Here is a 16,989-nt window from a genome sequence, read left to right on the forward strand (position 1 = left end):
GTTATCTGTTAAAGTAGCTTTTGTGGAGATGCCTAAAGGAAGGAAGCAAGTCATGGGAATGTCTAGGAAAAGAACATTCCTGGCACAGGGAAAAGCAAATGCAAAAAAAATGGGAGCATGCTTGAAAGTGTTCAAAGGAATACCAAGAAAATCAGTGTGATGAGAACAGGGTGAAAGAGAAGGGTGTTAGGAAATGAGTCTGGAGAGGTAGCAATAGCCATATTGGGCATCTTTTGGGCTTATGGCTAGGACTTTAGATTCTATTCCAAGGATGACAGGAGGCCACTAGATGGCTTAGAACAGGTAATATCTGAACTATGCTTTAAAAAGATGACTCTAGCTACTGTAACCACAGTATTGAATTCAGTTTATAAGAAATGTCACATCCATAAGTGCCTAGATTACCAATTCTGAGAGCAGGAAATGTCTGGCTTTCCCACCCAACTCTTCCACTAAGTAGTTTGGTAACATAGGTGAGGTCCTCAATCTCTTCCCACCTCAGTTTCCTAAACTGTCAAATAAGGAAGTGATTAAAGTCTCTTCCAGGTCTATTATTCTATGATTCTAGAAAGTTAATATAGGCTTCAGTATCATATGAGCTCTTTTACTTAAACTAGTGATTCTCTCACTTAAGGGCACTTTTGCCCTGCAGAGAACATTTAGGAATGTCTGGAGACATTTCTGTTTGTCACGACTTGGGATGGAGTTGCTACCAGCAGCTAATGGGTAGAGGGTAGGGATGCTGTTAAATATCCTGCATTGCACAGGACAGCCTCCCACAACAAAGAATTATCTGGCCCAAAATGTTAATCGTGCCATTGTTGAGAAACCCTGACTTAATAAACAGAAAATTCATACCTTTCATACATAGGCAATTTGTGACACTGAAGTTGTGCTTTTCTAATTTGTTTGCTAAAGTCTAGGATACCACAAGCTATTTACTGTGAATAATTTCACATTTCGATTTTTTTTATGTATAGAAAAGTTGAAATTAAAATTAGAACATAAAAACAACACAGTTAGTGATTCAGAGAGAGGCCTCCTAAATTATATATACTTAGTTTCAAAGAATACCTCAAATACTCAGTGTGATTTCAGGCAAGTTACTTAATCTGTATGCCAGTGTAAAATGAGGATAAGAATATCTGTCACAGAAATATTGTGAACAAGATAATGGGTTACAAAATGCTCAGCCCATTGCCTGGCATAAGCATTAAATGAAGATTGTCATTATTACAATTTGCTAGGCAGGCTGAATATGGCAGGTGAGTTGCAGGTTCTCTCCACTTTTCCAGAATCTTCCAGATTTCCCCCTCCCCAATTCTCTTTTAATTTGTTTTGTTTTTTTATTTTTAGGTTTATTTATTTGAGAAAGAAAGCACTGGAGGGAGGGGCAGAGAGAGAGAGGGGGGAGAGAGAGAATCCCAAGTAGGCTTGTCAGTGGAGAGCCTGAGCAGGGCTTGAACTCACGAACCATGAGATCATGACCTGAGCCGAAGTAAGACACTTAACTGAGTATCTAACCTTCCATGAACCAAGATTTTAGACATCTGTTCTACCAACCTTTTTAGAATTGAGTCTAAAATTAGTTTTGATTGAAGGCCGGGGAAGCTCTCCTAGGAGCAAAATGCATAGATTTCTGCACGTTGACCACACAGAAGTCTTAACTTCTAGATTCCAAGCGATGTCCCAAATAACAGAACTTTGATATATATATGACCTCTAAGTGTTATTCCTGTCATTTCACAATAAAATATTTTTAAAAGTTTCCCAAGTAATTATTTTGTTCACACTGTCCAGTAAAGTCCCTTGGAATTTAGAAATGTTCTGTTAGATAATGGGAAAATCTAATGTACCAGAACCTAAGATCTGTCCTAAATAATAACATGATGCCTTGGTATTTGTAAGTTATAAGCCATTAAGAGCTTAGAGCAATGATAGACCCACAAATTTTAAAGCATGAGTCTTTCACTTGTAAATAGCATTTCTTCAATACTTCTAATACTTCTGTATAAGAATATTATGGAATAATGGGTCTTTTTGAATAGTTCAAGAGTTATAATCTCTCCCAACTTTCTACCCTATTCCATGGATGGACTTGGGAGTACTCTATTACATGGATGTATGCCAAATTCTGCATTTGTGGGTGTTTTGACACCTAAATAAAAGAGTCTATGGGCCCACAGAGGCTATGTATCTCTTAGTAAATGGTATTTTGAGATGTGGGTCCAGTCATAGTTGGAATACCATGGGGTTATACTGTATTTTCTAGTGACACACTAATGAAGTTAACTTTAAGTTTGAGGAAAACAAATTTTTTTCAAAATGTGCAAATACTGTCATTTTAAAATATAGCTCTTCGATGAATGGATAAAGAAATTGTGGTTTATACACACAATGGAATACTACGTGGCAATGAGAAAGAATGAAATATTGCCTTTTGTAGCAATGTGGATGGAACTGGAGAGTGTTGCTAAGTGAAATAAGTCATAGAAAGACAGGTACCATATGTTTTCACTCTTTTTTTTTTTATTTTTTTTAAAAATTTTTTTTTCAACGTTTATTTATTTTTGGGACAGAGAGAGACAGAGCATGAACGGGGGAGGGGCAGAGAGAGGGAGACACAGAATCGGAAACAGGCTCCAGGCTCCGAGCCATCAGCCCAGAGCCTGACGCGGGGCTCGAACTCACGAACCGCGAGATCGTGACCTGGCTGAAGTCGGACGCTTAACCGACTGCGCCACCCAGGCGCCCCTGTTTTCACTCTTATGTGGATGTTGAGAACCTTAACAGAAGACCATAGGGGAGAGGAAGGAAAAAAAAAAAAAAAACAGGTTAGAGAGAGAGGGAGCCAAAACGTAAGAGACTCTCAAAAACTGAGAACAAACTGAGGGTTGATGGGGGGTGGGAGGGAGGGGAGGGTGGGTGATGGGTATTGAGGAGGTCACCTGTTGGAATGAGCATTGGGTGTTGTATGGAAACCAATTTGACAATAAATTTCATATTTAAAAAATAAATAAATAAATAAAAATAAAATATAGCTCTTTACTCCTAAACTTTTCCCCAAAGTAGTAAATAATGCTGTTTATTTTCCAATATATTCTCCTCTCCTTCCATAATGTTTTTTTCCCCCCTAGACTCATTGCCACACAGCAAAATACTATTTTTCCCAACCTCACTCATACCTAGGTATACTCCATGTGGCCAAGTTCTGACCAATGAGATCTGTGTAATTTCCAGGTCTTTTTTTATGCTTCTTGTCTTTCTCTTCTTTCTGCTGGCCGGAACCTTATTCATGGCTTACATGAGGAAAAATAAATTTCTATCTTATTTAAGCCACTATTGTTTTGGTCTTGAACAGTAGCTGATCCAATGGCCCAATACAAAAACTTTATTCCAACAAGACACTGAAGACATTATTAGATATTTATGTTCAGTGAGTATTTTAGGGTACCTGGCAGTTAAGTTTCTAGCCATTCTAATTATGTAGTTCTCAACCAAATAATCATTTTAAAATAATTTAATTTAAATAATCATTTAAAATATAAGCTTGACACTTTAGCAGTTTTGCTCTGATATCAGGGCATTACAGTATTATATAAAAATAATAATAGAAAGAGTAATCTATCTAATGATAGAAAGGAAATCTGAAACAGTAGGTCAAGTAAATTTTCCTTCCCCCCCAACTCAGTGCTAAACCTCCCAGAATTCCAATATTAGCTACAGGAAAATTTGGCTGCAGGTAAGAGATACATCCCATAATCAGAGCTCTTAGCACAGTGGGTATTTGTTGATTCTAGATTAACACTGGCTGAATCCCGGCTTCAGAATATTCTTATACCTAGATCTTATCTCCTCAACTATTCTAGAGGTGTAGGACTAGAAATCAGATGTGATGGCAGGCTTTGCTTATTTTACTCAAAAAAATCTGCTCTAGCCCAAAGAGGTTAATAATTGGTAGTAATTTTCTAACAGAGTATTTGGAACTATGTCTAGGAGGGTCTTCGCACTGAATCCATACAGGTGTTAAGAGACTGAGGTCTTAGTGAGACCATAAACCTGCACCTACCTCCTCTGGATAAGATATTCAGAGATTAAGGACCTCATAGAATTGGTGAAGGCTATCTTTACACTGATCCAACTGAAGGAAAAAGAAAAACGCTATCTTTAAATCTTGATTTGGGAGTATCAAGGAGTATCTAAGGAAGGCAAAAGTTTTACTTATATTGCAATATGGTAGTATCTCCTCCATTAGATTATATGCTCCACTAGGAACTTTAACTGTTACATTGCCAGTACGTAGGAAAGTGCTGATACTTAGTTAAGCTTTCAGTGAATGAATCTAGAATTTTGTTCAGTGTGTGCCTTGGGGTTTAATAGTTGTGACATTGTTTTTAACTTAAAAAAATTCTCCACTTACATATATGAAGAAACAAATTAATTTGGGGGCATTTAATTATTTTGGTTTTCTGTGTGACAGAATGTAGTTTGGCCTGCGGCTAATATTGAAATCTACAATCCTGTTGCTATTAGAAGAGGGAATTCTGGAACCAAATCCCAGAGACATTATTAACTTGTGGTGTGATCCTGGGAAACTCAGTGTCCTCACTGGACGATGAGGGAAATACTTCCTATGAGTTCTGAAATTCTGATTTTAGTGCTTAGTATAATAACAGGTTCTCAATATTTGTTGAATACGTGATTCTATATTGCACTTAATACTTCATATTTAGTTTGTAAAAGACTGAAACATTGCTCAAAAGCTTTTATCTAAATAGCAAAAATTTCTGAAAACTATTTCATGGCAAACATTTCAAACTTGGTAATTTTAATCAAATATTTGACCAAATATGAGAAAATTTATTTTTGCGTATCTGATCCACAAGCAGCAAACTCCCCAATTCCTTACTTTCAACAGTTTTGCCAGTCAGATACCATTATTACCAGCTTTTAATAGCTCTGCCTCAGAAATAAAAACAAAACATGAAACTAATTATTGTATTTTGCATATTTAAGTGGAAATCATATACAATAAGTTTTAATCATATTATATTGCTGATACTCCACTGTTCCTGGCTTTTTCATAATTGGCAATTTCACATGGTTCAAAGTGAATATATTTAGTATTAAATAGTGTGTTTAAGAACTAATATGACAATAGGGGCTCCAAATCCTCTCCAAATACCTTTTACTGGTATCATCTCCTACCTGTTAGAGGTGTGGCAGGTATTTTTCTTAAATTTCATTATATTGTGTCTCTTCTACATAGCATTTGTAACTTGTGGTTTAAAAACAGTATGAATTAGCATTTATGTTTTGCCAAATATCCTAAAGGGCTAGTGTGAACAATTAAGTGTTTTATAGAGAGAATATACTGATAGTTCCTTAATGTTCCTTGATCATTTAGGTTCGTGGTTCACAAACTTTAACGCTCTTAAGAAATCACTGGAGAACTTACTAAAACTCAGGTTTCTGAGCCCTTTACCCAGGGATTCTGATTCAGTAGATATGGGTGGGGCCATGAATTTGCCTTTCTTGCAAACTCTCACATCGTGCTTCTGTTCCTGGATGCTAAGTTCATAGTTTGAGAATCACTGACCTAGGGTACCTATGACACTTCTCTGTAGTAATGCCTCTTCTTTATTTTGGTTTTTCAGTAAATAAAACTCAGGTTGATGAGTTGTGATAAATTCCCTTAAGCCAAAACCATTTCTTTGTGAAGTACTACATTAACCTAATTGCAACGTAACTGCAAATGGGATTTGCTTTCTCGTTTCTACTGCCCACAATTTCAGGACAACTAACTCCAAAGAACTTATCCACCTGTCCGTTCTTTAGGACCTCCCAGTGCGCCTGCTTGCCGGGAGGGCAAGGGTCGCCCCAGCCCGGGCCGCTAGGCCGGAGACGCTTCTTTACTTGCGTTATCAGAGGCAGCACGTCCAGCTTGACAAACCGCAGGCGGCTCCCGATAGGGAAGCGCGTGGGCGCCAATCTAGGAGACCAAACCCGCCTCACCGCGGCAGCCAGCCCGACCCCATCCGCGAGTCTTTTCTCCCCCGAGGTCTTTCTCGGAGCCCAGGAAGCCTAGCAGCGCCGAGAGAGCGCCCCTGAAAGGGTGCAGCGGGCAGGTTCGGACCCGCGGCACATCACGCGGCGGCGAGTGTGCGCCCTGAGCCTCCACCTCCGAGCAGTCGCCGGATTGCAGCCTCACTCGGCGCAAGGAACTGCCCAGCACCGGCTCTCTCGATCGGGAGAAGCCGTGCAGGTCGGTAGCGAGGCCGGCGAGCTCGCCCACTCATCTCGGCCCACTGCGTCGTCCTGGGCGTTCGAAGATGTCCGCCAAGCCCGAGGTCGGCTTCGTGAAAGAGGCTTCTCGCCAGATCCTGGCCGGTGGTTCCGCTGGTAAGGCCGCCCCGCTAGGGGCCAGTCGCTTTTCATTTAGCGTGTCGGAAAACTTTTCTCAGACAATCCTGGCATCCGAAGTTTCCCGTCTAAATGCAGCGCTCCAGGCGCAGCGCCTGAGCCCGCCGAGGGCCAGAGCAAAGGAAGCCGGGAGCCGGCGGTGGGAGGCCGGTGCCCCAGGTCAAGTCGCCGCCGCGCCGCGCCGCGCCGTCGCTCTCGGCTGCCCCGCCTTCTGCGCCGTCAGCCTGAAATGCAAGCTAGGCAGCCCCAAGGCCTGCAACTTGGAGGAGGCCTTGATTCCTAGCTGGTTATTTTACTTGAAGCGATCCAGCTTGCGTCAGCCTTAGCTCTGCTATCATTTGCAGCTTCTTTCTTCTGGGCTCAGATCTTACATAACTCCTGCCTCCGTCATTAGAGTGTGTACCTCAGCACTCCACAGGTCTTCTTAGTGCAGAGAGTGCTTGCTGGGGGCTATTCGTGCCTTAAATAGGCATATTAAAATTAAATGCATATGTTAACACACATAAACACCTTTGATATAAGGGGTTCACAATTTATGGAGAGTTACGTTGTGGGGAAAAAAACTAGAAAAAATTTGTTGTAACTAATCATGGAACTAATTACTAAGTGTGGCTAGAGAAAATAAGAACCCATGAGATTATGTTGTGTGGCTGTGTTTTTTAAAAAAAATTTTTTTTTTTTGTTAACGTTTATTCATTTTTTTGGGACAGAGAGAGACAGAGCATGAACAGGGGAGGGGCAGAGAGAGAGGGAGACACAGAATCCGAAACAGGCTCCAGGCTCTGAGCCATCAGCCCAGAGCCCGACGCGGGGCTCGAACTCACGGACCGCGAGATCGTGACGTGGCTGAAGTCGGACGCTTAACCGACTGCGCCACCCAGGCGCCCCAATGTGGCTGTGTTTTAAAGATACTTTAAAATATAAATCATGAGTTGATTGAAAATTTAAGTTTTCATAGCTGTGACACATTTTTATTTTAAATTTATAAAGTAATTTATAAATTACTACAATTCACTCAGCACCATAAAACATTTTTGTAAGTGTAGATATTCTCTTAAGACGTTATACTATGGTAACTCTAGTAAATCATATGGGGAGAGTGACTAGATGTCTAATGTTTAACGTCAACTAGGAAAATTTATTTTCAAATACACTTGGACTTTTTATAAAGGCCTATTACAAATTATGACTAGTTATCATTATGTCGTGAACTATTTGCATCTCAGGAGTACCACAAGCAACCACATGTTATCAATCATGGTCTGTACAGTTTATAAGGAGGACATGTCATTAATATGACCATCAAGGCATTCATCTCTTATATGTGATTATGCTTTGTCCATCCATAATTATGATGTCAGTGGCCACACTGTCTGCTTTTTTAGTTGTTTCCCAGAAGTGACGATGAATTTTCACCAATTTAGTCACCGGGTCAAATTCCATAATATCCCAGACTGCCAGCTCTCCCTGACTGGGTTGATTTCAGAGTCCATGACCCTGATCAAAGAAAACTTAGCTGTCCGAATGGGAGAGTAAGGCAAATTGGTGAACATCCTAATCTCTAATTAATGATTCAGAAGCATCTCTGTATTGGCTTAGATGATCATACTAGATCTTAGACACAGCTAAACTCAAGGGTCAAACTGTAACCTACTTACATGTTTTTGTTGGTTGATAAATATTTGGCACAAATGTGTGATTCCATCATATTCTTATAGTTATAACTAATATGAATGAAAATTAGTATATGTGTAAGGTAAATTAAACATAGTGTGGTTGATTTATAGATTTGGTACTATGGAATCACTGATAAATGTTGAAAGTAATGTACACTTTCATCATAGTGAAAGGAGATCGTGTTTTCTACTTAGGCAATAATATTTTCATAAAACTTTATATTTACTGGTTTTTAATAAATGCAGATTAATCATAGTACATATACTAGGTAAAGGGCCAAAGAGAAATTAATATACAAGAGATGTGGAATTTTAATAAATATAGAAAATGCGTTTGAATCTCTAGCGCTAAAGTTCTCATTACTGATAATGTCATCAAATGCGGCACCTCTGTGTGTGTATTATATGACCTTTTGAGGGTAAAGGTTAAAAATACATTTTGGCTTTCTTAAGGGGGAAAAAAGCTGGGGAAGTTTATTGCAGAAATACCAGGGAATCTCTTGGAATTCAAGGTCTGGATGCATTCCTGGAAGAGACTGGAACCAGGAGCTAGAGCACTGAGGAGAATTCAGGAAGTCATCCTTTACCTTTCCTCACGTTGTCAAATGGTTAAACATTTCCAAGGCAGCAGGTTCGTGGCGAATAGTAGGGTCACCAGTAATACTAATACAGCTGTTAGGATGGTTTGCCATATTTCCATAGATTTGCCTGGTAAGGAGTAAACATGCCCAAATGGGTTCAGATAGCTAATTACTTAGATAGGAAAAGCAGGTGATATGGTGGTGTCGGTTCCCTGTGTCCCTTATTCCATGGGCAACACCAAACTGAAGATGCCAGTTGGTAGATGGTATGAGCAGCGGGTCACTCTACTGTCGAGGAGGTGCCTCAGAACCACAGCCAAGCAGTTTTATTGACTTACACTGAAGGCTGCAGCTTTCCCCAAGTGGGAATGAGGTGGAAAGTCTTGAGTTCAACTGAAACTAGGGAGATACATGAGAAATGGCCTCATGGTAGTCTTCCCTAAGATAACAGGAGAAACAGCTTCTCTGCTCTTCCTCACCAGGCTGCTTATCTTCCCTTAGACCAGAAGAAATCATCGGGCATTCTGCCAAGACTCGAATCAGTCTGTGGCCTAGCCGTGTCCACAGGTTATGTGGAGATGTTCAAGGTTGTCAGTGTGCCATACTGTGGAGGTATTTCCCTGTGCTCTTGTGGTACCTTCAGACTTTTTTATGAAAAAAATTTTTTTTCTTAATGTTTATTTATTTTTGAGAGAGAGAAAGACAGAGCGTGTGAGGGAGAGGGGCAGAGAGAGGGGGAGAGACAGAATCTGAAGCAGGCTCCAGGCTCTGAGCTGTCAGCACAGAGCCTGACGTGAGGCTTGAACTCAACAAACTGCGAGATCATGACTTGAGCCAAAATTGGACACTTAACTGAGTGAGCCACCCATGGGCCCCTATCAATCTTTTTTTCTTACAATTGACTGCTGTTTTCTGCTCTGCCATCCACATGACAGAATGTGGTTCCTAATAGCTCTTGAATTTACATTCTCTTCACTTCTATAGAGATAGTGAGAGACTAACTTGCTTTTTTTTTTTTTTTTTTTTTCCATTTCTCATGTAAAATCCTGGGGGAAAGACTCAAGATGACCCAGTTTTGGATAAGGGCCCACCTCTGCACCAATAAATGGTAGCCAGTACCCATGTGGATGGGTGGGGCCACAGTGGGCATGGGGATTTCGGGGGAGATTTATTTTCCAGAGAAGTTAGACACATTATGAGATAGGCAATAGATGTTTTTCATAACAAAATATGTCTGTCTTATATTAAAAGATGGTTTGTGATACTTGCATTTCAAAAACCAAAGAGATTGATACACTTACACTTGCTTGGACAGTATACATCGAAAGATTGGACTCGAGCTTGTAGCTATAGCTAATATGTAAAAGTATTGTTACCAATGGCAACTTTGTTTTATATGATGAAAGCTATGCCCAGGACAAGTTGGTATGTACTGAAGTTTTACAGAGGAGGCTTCTAGTCTGTATTTTCAGCTTCAAGTAATTGCATAAGTTTCACGTGAAAGAATAGAAGCCAATGATGAGAACTTAAGGAAAATCAGCAAGGCCAAACACTGCAGAGGTGGTAAGGATGAGAGTGAGAAGAGGCCATTGGATTAGACCTTTGGTGCTCAAAGGGTGAGCCGTGGACGAGCAGCAGCAGAGACATGGTAGCACCTGGAAGCTTGTTAAAAATGTAGGGTCTCAGACCTCACTCCAGACCTGCCATATCAGAATCTGTATTATAGGAAGGACCTCAAGTCATTTGTTTGCACTTTCCAGTTTTAGATGCCCTGCATTAAAAGACTTTTGAGGAAAAGACATTGTATAGAGGGGAATCAGATTTCAGAGGGTTACAAGTTAAAACATTCTTGGTTTTCACTGCTGACCAGAGAGAGAAGGATGAATTCTGTAAGCCTTATTATGTGCCCCCAGTTTAGCTGTCAGGCTTATTTACCACTCCTCTCCTACACATGCCTTTCAGTTTCTGCTAAATACTTGAATGTTACCTGTACCTTTCCACCTTTATTCCCAATTCCTGGAATGTCTTCCTCTTATTTTCTCTAGCTATTGAAATTCTACCCATTTTCCAAGGCGTAGCTCGAAAACTGTTTTCTGAAAGAATGTTGTCCAGATGGCCTCTACAGCCTCATGCAGCTCAACACTCTCATTAACATGTGAATAGCGCAAATAACTAACATTTATTGAGTAAATACTAAACGCTAGACCCAGTTCTAGCTTTAAATGGATCAACGTGTTTAATCCTCACAACTCCAGCGTAAAGAAACTGACCTACAGAGGGCCTAGTTAATTTGCCTATGGTTGCTCAAGCATGCAACCATTTCTGTAGGAAATCAGGATAGGAGAGGCACCAGAAAAATATCATTTACATTATCAGACATTTTTAGAATTTGGAGAGATCAAATCAAATCTACTATCCCTTATTATCTTTATATCTCTTTAATTTATATCCCTTAAAAGAGTTCTTTTATCTACAAATACCATTCTTGTAGTCTTTCTGCTAAATGATAGGTTGTTCTCCCTAAACAATTTCATGTGTATGGGCACAAGATTAGCTTTTAGCTAAAAGAAATTCCCAGTTCATTCAGGGCCTGTATGTGAAGTTGGGTAGGTTGTACACTGAAAAAAAGGGCTCTGGCCATTGGAGCAAGTGGGAGCTGAAATCTAGCCCATGCTGATTCATAATCCATGTATCCTAGAGTAGAGATGCATCCACCTGGGGGAGAAGGGACATCTTTTTCTATTACTACCAAATGTCGGGTAGCAAACCTGACAGCAACACTGACAGAATTCCCCCAGGCTTGCTAGAGTTCCCAAGGTACCTGGGCCTCAGTATTAGACATCATTCCCTTGTCTGCTCACCATCAGGGCTCCAGGAAGTTTCCCTTCTATGCACATGTCTTCCTTGGGGCCAGGAACTCAACTTTACCTCAGACCCTCCCATTCTCCTTAACTATCAGTTTGGATTCTTCCATGTGTTTCCAAAGCTCATGGGGTTCTTCACATGAAATGTAGAAGCCTTTTAGGCTCACTCAGATGGTAATTCTCCCCAAGTTCCCACTGGACTTTTTGCCTCTAACATCAGAATTTTCCAGGGCCTTTGACAAGTCCTCTTGGATTCCTGAGAGACCTTGCTCTCCCAGAGCTTGTCAGGCTCCCTCCTGAGAGCATGCCTAGGCCCTGCCCACTGACTTCTCTTGCACATCTCTAGGACCCTCCTCCTTCTACCTCCCAGAATCTTATATTCTTAGAAGTCTGCAAGTGCTACTCAGAGAACTTCCTAGAGAATTTCCCCTCCTTGTATTATTTACATGGTCTCCATGCATGCAGGACACTGATTTCTTCCCAGAATTTCCAGGCTCCTCACCAGCCCCACCCTAGTTCCTTGTATCTTGTAGGCACACCCCCGTCACATCTCCAATCACAATTTTTATTTTGTGTGTCTTCCTGGAGATATTTCGGTGAAATTATTTAGTCAAACTATCCTGGAAACAGGTTTTCCAATTTTGTACTAGACACAGTTCAAGTACTTTGTGCACTTTCTAATTAATCACCTTCAAGGGGTCAAATGACAAGGTGAAAGGAGAAACCTTTTTTAGGGGGAAGGAACCCTAGGATTCATGGATAGGTCTCTGGGAAATTAGCTATTGAGAGTATATATAAAATGTGCATTATACTGAGGGGAGAGAGTCAAGGCTTTCAACCTAAAAGGTAACTAAAATGGTATTGGATAATTTGAAATCTTATTTTTTTTAAACTCCTGGTCTTGTATGTCATACATATATATATGATATATATATATTCATTTTCACAAGAATTCTACTTTTGCTTGCTTTAACCCATAATAGTTAAAATACAGTTAAAAGAAGTGTCTTAATAGGCAGTATGTGTACTAGTCCTCTGGATTTTAATTTGGACTAAGTAATAAAAGGGTCGATGCACCCGGGGGGTAATCAAGGTTAAAATTTTTATCAAGGAAAATTCTTGCACCCATTAGAATGGGTGCAAAGGAGGCACACATGTGATTTGGATAAATGGCACCTTTGGAACTTCAGGATTTGGGAAACTGCAATTGTTTGATAATAAATAGCAGGTTGTAGTGAAACAGGTGAGCCTTTATGACACATCAGAGGGAGGCTGGAACCCATTATCTGGGTAATTAGGGAGGAAAAATTCCCCTTATTTCAACCACATAGGAGGAAACAACTCTACTGTTCAAATTAATTATAAAATACCTTTAAGGGATGCATTTTAATGAAAATGTAGTCTTATCTCTCTTAAAGGAAATCTAATTCTCAAAAATATGCATTTAAGAACAAAATATGAACTGCATAACGACATTTCAAAGGATTTCCTGGTTTCCTTCACTGAAAGACCTTTTAAAAAATTTTTTAATGTTTTTATTTATTTTTGAGAGAGAGAGAGAGAGAGAGGGAGGGAGGGAGAGGGAGAAAGTGTGAGCTGGGGAGACACAGAATCCGAAGCAGTCTCCAAGCCATCAGCACAAAGCCTGACGCAGGGCTGGAACTCACACACTGTGAGATCATGACCTGGGCTGAAGTTGGACGCTTAATTGACTGAGCCACCCAGGTGCCCCGATGAAAATGTAGTCTTATCTCTCTTAAAGAAAATCTAGTTCTCAAAAATATGCATTTAAGAACAAAATATAAATCTCATAACCACATTTCAAAGGATTCTTAGTTTCCCTCACTGAAAGGCATTTTTTAATTTTTTAAAATGTTTTTATTTATTTTTGAGAGAGAGAGAGAGAGAGAGAGAGAGAGAGCGCGCGCATGTGAGCTGGGGAGGGGCAGAGAGAGAGGGAGACACAGAATCCGAAGCAGGCTCCAGGCTCTGAGCTGTCAGCACAGAGCTTGTTGCGGGGCTCGAACCCATGAACCGTGAATCCATGACCTGAGCCAAAGTCAGATGCTTAATTCACTGAGCCACCCAGGCATCCCTGAAAGACATTTTAAAAATGCATGTATAAATGTGGGTATGTGATTCAATTGACGTAGAATCAATGTTTGCACAACATCTTAGGAACACTTTGTTAAACCAGCCCTTCCTTGTCTCCCTTGCCCACGCACTGCCCACCCCTCCCAGTCTTGACTGCAACATCTCAGAGCACTGAGAACCTGGTGTTTTAGGTAAAGCATAGTAGATGCTTGGAAATGTTTGTTGACTGTACTAATGAATAAATATTAGAAGCGTAAGCCACAAAATATATTATTAGGGTCCAGCTCTGAAGAGGGAGAAGTATGCTGGGGTTCAAGCCATCAAACAACCAATATTTGCAACAGAACTTTCTTTTCTTTCAACAATATTTCCTTTCATTGTAATCATTTAGTAAATGAAATGAAAAAATTGTCTTCAGGTCTGAAGTGTCTGCCACCTTCTGAGGAAGAGGTCCCATGATAATTTTTAAAATTTATGTATTATATTGGGGCGCTTGGGTGGCTCAGTCGGTTGAGCATCCAGCTTCAGCTTAGGTCATGATCTCACGGTTTGTGAGTTTGAGCCCTGCGTCAGGCTCTGTGCTGACAGCTCAGAGCCTGGAGCCTGTTTCAGGTTCTGTGTCTCCCTCTCTCTCTGCTCCTGCCCTGCTCGTGCTTTGTCTCTCTCTCTCAAAAATAAATACACATTAAAATTTATGTATTATCTTTTGTTCCAGGACCCCAAAATGAAAAGAGATTCACAGATCATTTTCAAACATCTTTATGATTTAAGTAGATGGTATCTTAAAATGGCAATAAATGAAACTAGGTTAAGGGACTTCTATGGGATTCTTAACTGTTTTAGAATTTAACTGCTTTTCCTTATTAATTTATTTTTCTTTTGGTTTTAAACTATTCTATTTGTGTCAGTTATTTCCATACTTTGACGTGATCAAGGTTTATGCCATTCTAAATATTCTATTAGATCTCTATCTTTTGATCCCTTGTATCACTTTGCTGGGACTGTCTGAACAATGTACCACAAAGTAGATGGCTTAAAATTCCAGGAATTTATTGTATCACAGTACTGGAGGTTAGAAGTCTGAAACAAAGTGTGGGCAGGGCTGGTTTCTTCTGGAGGCAGCAAGGGAGAATTTGGTCCATGCCTCTGTCCTAGCTTCTGGTAGTTGCTACCAATCTTTGTGTTCTTTGGCTGTTATCACATGGCTTTCTCTTCCTATCTGTCTCTGTGTCTGTCCAAATTTCCATCTTTTTATAAGGGTATCATTAGATTAGGGCCCACTCCAATCCAGTATGACCTCACCTTAACTTGATTACATTTGTAAAGACCTATTTCTAAATAAAGTCACATACCAGAGTTTAGGACTTGAACATATCTTTTTTTTTGGGGGGGGGGGGGACGCAATTCAACCTACAACAGGCATTTGACTGTATTTCTCTCTTCATGTTGTAATTCTCAAGTTAGTGTTACTTATCTCAAGCCATGGTCCTATGTTTCTCTTCCTTTCATTGTCAACCTTTGTGGAAAGTTCTTCACTTGGTTTCCAACCTACTATAATTGGCATATCTGTCTTTCCCTTTCTGCCCAAACTGTTAACTACTGCTTTTCATTCCTAATTTTACCTATTCTTTGTAAAACTTCACATCTCTGACCAATTTTTCTCTTTAAAGTTGTCTCTGCTATTGACTGTTATCTTCTTCTTCATATCCAATCACTTCTTTACTGTTTCCTTTGCTGGTTCCTCTTTTTTCCTTTCCTCAAAAATTGGCATTCTCTGCTCCACACACTCCTAGCTCCCTGAGCAAGCCCATCTGCTCTCTGGCTTCAGTATTATCCATTTGCAGGTAACTCCCTGATATTTCCAACTTCTCTGTGTCCTGCAGACTCAGATTTCTAACTTATACAGTAAAAATATCATGGGATCAAGAGTTATGTGAACTCTTAGTGATTTTCAAAGGTAATGTTTTAGAGGTAAATTTTGAAACTAATATTAGACCATCAAATACTATTTTCTCTTTGTTGTATTTTTGTACTCACCCTTATTTTGAGTTGTCTTTCTCATTCATTCTTTTTGTTAACTTAGCGGGTTACAACTGACCTTTTCTGGGTGTTTGTTTGGGTTATATGGATCTTTCCTAATTATTAGATAATTAAGATCAGACAAACAGGAAACAGTAAGATAAATCTTAAGTGTTCACATTTACTGAAGATTACTATGTATAAAGCACCTTACTTTGCTTAAATGATTGATATTAATTTGTAATATCTTGAGGATGAGGAAAGTGAAGCTTGGAGAAATTAAAAACTTGTTCAAGGCGAGTAATGGAACATGAACTCAGACTCTGTTTTCTTTGCTTTCAAAGTTTGTATTCCTACCCGCTACCTCACCCTGCCTCATGGGGTACAAAATGAGAAACCAGGTTAGCAGCCCCATACAGAGTATTGTCTCCATAAGACCTTTTTTCCTTTAGGCTGGGTTAAATATTGTAGCTGCTCAAGGAACTTGTGCACTGATGAACAATCAGGATCTGCCTCTGGTGCATCCTGGCTCTTCCTTGTTTTTGCCAGATCTCTAAATGTCAGTCATAGTACAAGTATAAAATTTTCCACTTTACCCATCAGAGGACTTTGTCAGCATTGACAGGGCTATCTCTTTTGTGTCATTCCCTGTAGGCGATTGATTAGGAACGAGCTGAGCCCCAATCCTTGGGTAATTGTTAATTAAAACCTGTACAACTAGGTAAGACACCAGAATGACTCACTGAAGAAAGAGCAACCTCAGAACAGACTGAATGAGCCTGGCTGTGAAAGAGGAGGGAATTGAAGTTGCATAAAATAGGTTTGTTTTGAGTTTTTCCTTTTGCAATAATTTGGTAGCTGTAGGTGAGATGCAGGGTGAATTTAGTTGATTGTCTATAAAAACTAGAATGGACTATTCTAGGGGGAAATACAACTTTGGAAAAATTATAATGAAATATATGTTTCAATAGAATTGAGTGGCACCTAAAAAAAAATTAACCCCAAAAAGTTTTACATTATGTGAGAGAGAGGGAGAAGTGCCAATGAGCTAATATTTCTTGAAAAAATATCATAATTATTAATAAATAACAATAATAAATAATTATTTGTGAGTCATAAAATGTGCCAAAATCAGATTAATACAGTTATGGAAAATATTATTTTTGTCCTTGTTGATGTGGCCGTTGTTGTTGTTGTTCTTCTTCTTGTTTGGAGAATGATTGTGGAGATAAAATACTTTGGAATAAATTATAGGCACCTTTCCAGAGACTCAACAATGAGCAGAGTTATTTTGGAACTTCTTTCTAGTGCAATGCATTTGGTTGACTACTG

At 39.7% G+C, this 16,989-nt stretch overlaps 1 protein-coding gene across 2 annotated transcripts in view; it reads left to right on the forward strand.

Moving 5' to 3' along the window:
• Positions 1-5,867: 5,867 nt before the first annotated feature.
• The window catches only part of SLC25A21 (solute carrier family 25 member 21), a 480,482-nt gene continuing 469,360 nt past the window's right edge, over positions 5,868-16,989 (forward strand). For both annotated transcript variants that reach the window (XM_025919643.2, XM_086709897.1), the window contains exon 1: positions 5,868-6,402. In XM_025919643.2, the coding sequence (XP_025775428.1) occupies positions 6,333-6,402 (70 nt within the window). In that variant the 5' untranslated portion in view covers positions 5,868-6,332. The remainder of the gene's footprint in view (positions 6,403-16,989) is intronic.

This window comes from Puma concolor, chromosome B3 (assembly GCF_028749965.1).
Source record: "Puma concolor isolate L17-30 chromosome B3, mPumCon1.1.hap2, whole genome shotgun sequence".
Lineage (NCBI taxonomy): Eukaryota > Metazoa > Chordata > Mammalia > Carnivora > Felidae > Puma > Puma concolor.